General features: G+C 42.0%; 1 protein-coding gene across 1 annotated transcript; it reads left to right on the top strand.

Moving 5' to 3' along the window:
* The first annotated feature begins 3986 nt into the window (after positions 1–3986).
* LOC139381774 (MARVEL domain containing 1) lies at positions 3987–5153 on the top strand. The gene has a single exon (XM_071125526.1). The coding sequence runs from the start codon at positions 4195–4197 to the stop codon at positions 4681–4683; it is 489 nt and encodes a 162-aa protein (XP_070981627.1). The 5' UTR covers positions 3987–4194; the 3' UTR covers positions 4684–5153.
* The last annotated feature ends 2258 nt before the right edge of the window (positions 5154–7411 follow it).

Raw genomic sequence — 7411 nt, 5'->3', positions numbered from 1 at the left:
TTTTATTACATTCAATCACGGTATTTCTATCCAGATGTATAACGGTTCTGTAACGACAGACGCTGGGAGACGAGAAGCAACCACAGGGTGTGGATTTAATAATAAATAGACATGAAACAAAACAAGAACAGAATCTGGATAGGAGAAACATAACAACATCAATGCTGACTCGGGAATGAAACTGAGGAAGTGACAGATAAAGGGGAGGTAAATTACTGTATTGCAAAATGTACAATGATGGAGTCCAGGTGAGTCCCATATTTAAGCACAGGTGCGCATAACGATGGTGGCAGGTGTGCGTAATGATAACTGAACTGGTGACCTCGAGCACCTGAGAGGGGGAGTGGGAGCAGACTTGACAAGATGTCTATTTTTTTATACTCCAACGTGTGCAAAGCTGTCATCAAGGCGAAGGGTGGCTACTTTGAAGAATGTAAGAATCACCTGGACACCAATGACGTGATGGAGTCCAGGTGAGTACCATAATTAAGCGCAGGTGCGCATAATGATGAGTGAACTTGTGACATCGAGCACCGGAGAGGGGGAGAGGGGGAGCAGGAGCAGACATGACAAGATGTCTATTTTTATACCCAAACGTGTACAAAGCTGTCATCAAGACAAAGAGTGGCTACTTTGAAGAACCTAAAATATAAAATATATTTTGATTTGTTTAACACTTTTTTGGTTACTACATGATTCCATATGTGTTATTTCAGGGTTTTGATCAGTGGTGGAAAAAGTACCCAATTGTAATACTTAAAAGTAAAAAGTAAAAGTACAGATGCCTTAATAGAAAGTTACTCAAGTAAAAGTGAAAGTCAGCCAGTAAAATACTACTTGAGTAAAAGTCTAAACGTATTTGGTTCTAAATATACTTAAGTATCAAACATATATGGAATTGGTACAATATACTTAAGTACTAAAAGTAAAAGTATAAATAATTTCAAATTCCTTATATTAAGCAAAGCAGATGGCACCATTGTCTTGTTTATAAAATGTACAGATAACCAGGGGTACACTCCAACACTCAGACATAATTTACAAATGATGCATTTGTGTTTAATGAACCTGCCAGATCAGAGGCAGTAGGGATGACCATGTGTTCTCTTGATAAGTGCGTGAATTTGACAATTTTCCTGTCCTGCTAAGCACTCGACATGTAACGAGTACTTTTGGGTGTCAGGGAAAATGTATGGAGTAAAAAGTATATTATTTTCTTCAGGAATGTAGTGAAGTAAAAGTAGTCAAAAATAAAAATACCAAAGAAAAGTACAGATACCCAAAAAACTACTTAAGTAGTACTTTAAAGTATTTTTACTTAAGTACTTTACACCACTGGTTTCGATGTCTTCACTATTATTCTACAATGTACTGTATAAAATAGTAAAAATACAGAAAATCCCTTGATGAGTAGGTGTGTCCAAACTTTTGACTGGTACCAGTCATTTATTTTTTTACTATTTTCTACATTGTAAAATAATAGTGAAGACATCAAAGCTATGAAATAACACATAAGGAATCATGCAGTAACCTAAAAAGTGTTAAAGAAATCTAAATATATTTTATATTAGAGATTCTTTAAAGTAGCCACCCTTTGCCTAAATGACAGCTTTGCACACTCTTGGCATTCTCTCAACCAGCTTCATGAGGTAGTCACCTGGAATGCATTTCAATTAACAGGTGTGACTTGTTAAAAGTTCATTTGTGGAATTTCTTTCCTTCTTAATGCGTTTGAACCAATCAGTTGTGCTGCATGGTGTGTGTGTGTGTGTGTGTGTGTGTGGGGGGGGGGGGGGGGTATACAGAATCCCTATTTGGTAAAAGACCAAATCCATATTATGGCAAGTACAGCTCAAATAAGCAAAGAGAAACTAGTCCATCATTACTTTAAGACATGAAGGTCAGTCAATCCGGAAAATGTCAAGAACTTTGAAAGTTTCTTCAAGTCCAGTTGCAAAAACCACCAAGCGCTATGATGAAACTAGATCTCATGAGGCCCGCCACGGGAAAGGAAGACCCAGAGTTACCTCTGCTGCAGAGGATACGTTCATTAGAGTTACCAGCCTCAGAAATTGCAGCCCAAATAAATGCTTCACAGAGTTCAAGTAACAGACACATCTCAACATCAACTGTTCAGAGGAGACTGCATGAATCAGGCATTCATGGTCAAATTGCTGCAAAGAAACCACTACCAAAGGACACCAATAATAAGAAGAGACTTGCTTGGGCCAAGAAACACGAGCAATGAACATTAGACACTCTGTGATCACACTCTCCTCATCAAATATAAGTAAGACCTTTAAACAGGTCAACATTCACAAGGCCGCAGGACCAGACGGATTACCAGGACGTGTACTTTGAGCATGCAAAAACCTACTGGCAAGTGTCTTCACTGAAATGTTGAACCTCTCCCTGTCTGAGTCTGTAATACCAACATGTTTAAAGCAGACCACCATAGTCTCTATGCCCAAGAACACTAAGGTAACCTGCCTAAATGACTACCGACCCGTAGCACTCACGTCTGTTGCCACGAAGTGCTTTGAAAAGCTGGTCATGGCTCACATCAAATTCATTATCCCGAAACCCTAGACCCACTCCAATTTGCATACCGCCCCAACAGATCCACAGATGATGCAATCTCTATTGCACTTCACACTGCCCTTTCACACCGGGACAAAAGGAACACTTATGTGAGAATGATATTCATTGACTACAGCTCAGCATTCAACACCATAGCGCCATCAAAGCTCATCACTAAGCTAAGGACCCGGGGACTAAACACCTCCCTCTGCAACTGGATCCTGGACTTCCTGACGGGCCGCCCTCAGGTGGTAAGGGTAGGTAACAACACATCTGCCACACTGATCCTCAACACGGGGGCCCCTCAGGGGTGGTGCTCAGTCCCCTCCTGTACTCGCTGTTCACTCATGACTGCACTGCCAGGCACGACTCCAACACCATCATTAAGTTTGCCGATGACACAACAGTAGGCCTCATCACCAACAACGACGAGACAGCATATATGGAGGAGGTCAGAGACCTGGCCATATAGTGTCAGGACAACAATCTTTCCCTCAATGTGATCAAGACTAAGGAGATGATTGTGGACTACAGGAAAAGGAGGAGCGAGCACACCCTCATTCTCACCGACGGGCTGTAGTGGAACAGGTTGATAACTTCAAGTTCCTTGGTGTCCACATCACCAACAAACTAACATGGTCCATGCACAACAAGACAGTTGTGAAGAGGGCACGACAAAACCTATCCCCTCTCAGGAGACTGAAAAGATTTGGCATGGGTCCTTAGATCCTCAAAAGGTTCTGCAGCTGCACTATCGAGAGCAACCTGACTGGTTGCATCACTCCCTGGTATGGCATATTTGCATTGCCCCCCTGCAGAGTGAAGGAAAAACAGCCAACAAGTGCTCAGCATATGTGGGAACTCCTTCAAAACTGTTGGAAAAGCATTCCAAGTGAAGCTGGTTGAGAGAATGCCAAGAGTGTGCAAAGCTGTCATCAAGGCAAAGGATTACTATTTTGAAGAATCTAAAATCTCAAATATATTTTGATTTGTTTAACACTTTTTTGGTTACTACATGATTCCATATGTGTTATTTCAGAGTTTCGATGTCTTTACTATAATTATACAATGTAGAAAATAGTAAAAATAAAGAAAAACCCTTTAATGAGTAGGTGTGTCCTTTTGACTGGTACTGTATGTCATGTAAATGTGTTGTAATTTACGATGTATGATATTATTCCAGTTTAAATAATAAAGATAGACTAATTTTATTTTTTAAAGTAAAAAAAGTTACAAAATAAGAAATGATTGTCTCATGAAAGAGAAAAATAAACAGAGTAAGCACTCCCCCCCAGTAGGAGGAGGAGGAGCAGCCTTGGAAATCCAGTCCGTCTCCTGTCTCCTTCCCCCAACCCCTGGTTGAGAGGGGAGTGCTGTAGCCCTCCAAAGGAAACGGAAGAGACGAAACTCACAAAATCCTCATTTTAAAACCCCGGGGCTGTGAAGAAGAAAAGACAACTCCTTGACAAACTTTACACTTTATAACCACCTATTTAGCACTCCACCCTCCCTTTTTATTTGTCATTTTTTTGTTGCTGTTTTTATTTTTATTTTGTGGCAGATTTTAAAGGACCCAGTGCTCAGTTAAAGGACCCAGTGTTCGCTGGATTAGAGATGCCCCCCCAGCCGGAGGTGAACAAACATTTCTGGGACTTCCTAAAGAGTTTTCTCGGCATTATCCGAATCCTCCAAATCCTTTTCGGAGCAGGACTATGGGTCACAATCGCCGCCAACAAATACGAAGGCTCCATCCACTTCGTCCTGTTCGTGGCCGTGCTCTTCTGGCTCCTCACCCTCACTGCGTTTTTTATCACTCTCCTGGACAAACAGGACCTTGTCCCCGTCTTGGGAGGGGACCGGTGGTTGCTTAGCAACCTGGTTCATGACATCGCTGCAGCGGTGCTGTATCTACCGGCGATCGGCGTCATGATCTATAAGACAGGGCGGTACGAGTACTGCAACCTGGAGCAATATAAACACCACTGCCTGTATAAAGTCTATCTGGCTGCTGCCGTGTTCGCATGTCTGGCCGCTGTTGTGTATCTTGTCTCGTCGGTGTATGTTGGTTGTAGGAAGTGCCGGGGAGAGCAGACGGTGGTTTGAGAGAGGGGAGGACAGAGGGGGACCAAGGTGGAAGGGATATGTTGGAGGACTGGGGGAGGGAGGCAAGAGCTCTCCCTGGATACGGGAGAGGAGAGGGGGTATTTTCTGTCCCACAAAGCAGTGCCCTCTTGTCTTGGCGAAAAACCCTATAGGTTTGTCCATATTTTGTTCCGTAATTTAATGTCAGCATAATTTCAGTAGTTTATCAACGTAGGTTACAGTACAGTACTTTTTTGGTACAGTGTTTGTGCGTTGACTGACAACAACATTCCGAAACCACGAGCAGTCTACCGGACCTTTTACCAATGCCTTTGAAAAGCATACCTCTTATGCTTTGCAGCGTACTACAAGCTGTAATAGCAGGGACATGATATGACATGCCTTTGATATGAAGAAACTACACCGTATTTGTTGCCAATGTTTTTTTTGTATCCTTTTAGCCAGAAATAACACGTCTATATCAAAAGCAAAAACAATTATGTTCCTAATTATTCCTGAAGTGTCCTTCATGTTAAAACCAAATGTTGATGAATTAAAACCAATGTCACTGAACACCAGAGACAAGGTTCTCTTATTTGGTAATAACACCTTCTGCATGTAGGGGCAGATATCATTTACAGAAGTAGCCTATTGCTACCACTATTATTATCATTATTTTGCAGTAATAGGTCTACACCAGTTTGTTTCATTAATAACTATTTCCAGAGTTATTTCAAATCTGAAAAGTATACATCTGCAGACTCTGTGTGTTTGCACCTGTTTGTGAATGATTATGGTGTTGGTGGCTTTCCAAAATGAGAAGCCAGTTTGGGGCTGGGAGCCCTCAGCTACCTCCTGTCTGAGACAAACATGCTTAACCAATCAGCAGGGGTCTCTGGGATGCCACATGAAAGACATGGAAGAGCGTGTGCTTTTACTCTGTAATCTCTGTGACTGGAACTGTGTGTGTCTGGGTACGTATTTATGTGATTATTGTTATATCTGTGTGTGTCTGTGTGTCTATGTGTGTGTGTGAGAGAGACAGAGATGATACTGACTGGGAAGGGGAAGTTCTTATTATTATTAATGGTGGGGGGTTGAGGATGTGTGTGTGGAGAGAGGGGGTGAGAAGTGTTGATAAGTGGTCTAGAAGTGGTCTGCAGGGAGAGTAGATGAGTAGTGGTCTATTCCAGGCAAACCCACATTTCCTGCTAACTTAGAAAGCAAAAAGAAAAGCATGCGTGGCATGACAACGACAACAGAGTTGGAATAAGCAGAAATAAATCCAGCCACAGAGTGTATAACACAGGCTAAACCTAGCAATGTGAAAATGAAGGAAGAGATGTGAAAATGTTGGGACAGGACCCATGTTCTGTGCTGAGCCCTGAGTAGACTGGAGGACACAAAACACAAGATGGAATGGTGAGGCTAATGTTGAACAGATGCACTGCAGGGATAGACTGAAAATCTACCACAGTGTGTGTGAGTCATAAGTGATGGATCTGCAGCACAGCCTAAGCAAACAGCTCAGATAGAAACAAACAATAACCCTCCTTCTCAATAAGACCTGCTAACTCTAGGCCTCCCTAACTCACAACGTCAATTAGTGACAGATACTTTTCTTATGATCAATCACAATGAGTCTTCCCAAAATGAAAGTTATTTACCGTTGATTTGTTTGTGGGGAAACTGACAGCTTTGCTTTAGTTGCATTAAGCCGTTGTCGTTTTTTCTCAAATGTTCAAATTTTTTCGTCAGAACTAGATATTTTGACTCAGCCATGGACTGACTGCATGTGCAAGACTCTATTCCTAAGAGCGTCAGCTAATGAAGTAAATTTAATGTGTGTCGGTGCTGCTGCTGCTGCTGCTGATGTGGCCATTGACACTTTGCTTCTTGAAAGTCCAACTTGATTGCTGACATGCAAAACATCTTGGGACTGTATTTTTTAAATTTTACCTTTATTTAATTAGGCAAGTCAGTTAAGAACAAATTCTTATTTTCAATGACGACCTAGGAACAGTGGGTTAACTGCTTTGTTAAGGGGCAGAACAACATATTTTTGGGGATTCAATCTTGCAACCTTTTGGTTACTAGTCCAACGCTCTAACCACTAGGCTACCTGCCGCCAGTGGACTAATGAAAAAAATACCAAAATATAGTTTTTAAGTACATGAACATGAGTGAAAGAGAGAGAGAGGGGAGAGAGAGAGAGAATGGCATTGGACAGATGTGAGATGGTTTTTTCCTTGTTAGCTAAGCCAGGAAGAAAGGGAGAAAGAGGGGGGACGCAAGAGTGTGAGGTAAATACAAATAGAGAGAGCGCATGACCAAGAGAGAGAGTGTGTGACAGAGAGAAACCCCGGGAAAAAGACACTTCAACACATATAAAGCCAGGCGGATGATAGAGTGCCAGCCCAGTTATATTTACTCTGGCTACTCAACCAGAGAGACATTTCCTGCATGGATTCAAACTGGACTGGACTAGACTGGGAGACCAGCTACTACTTCAATGGCCTCTCTTTTTCTCTCTCTCTCAACTATGATTCACAACTATAACTACATCACTGGCAGGCTTTCTTCAAGAACATGAACAAAGTGCTATCTGTCTCTCTCTATTTGGGAATTTCTGGGCCCGTATTCACAAAGCGTACCCAGAGTAGGAAATATAAATACGGGCCCTGATCCTAGATCAGCACTACTACTCTGAGACACTTTCTGAATATGGGCCCTGGTTCTGTGTTCCCAA

The sequence above is a fragment of the Oncorhynchus clarkii genome, chromosome 23 (genome assembly GCF_045791955.1).
Source record: "Oncorhynchus clarkii lewisi isolate Uvic-CL-2024 chromosome 23, UVic_Ocla_1.0, whole genome shotgun sequence".
Lineage (NCBI taxonomy): Eukaryota > Metazoa > Chordata > Actinopteri > Salmoniformes > Salmonidae > Oncorhynchus > Oncorhynchus clarkii.
Note: the sequence above shows the minus strand (reverse complement) of the source record. Positions and strands in the feature narration are given on the sequence as shown.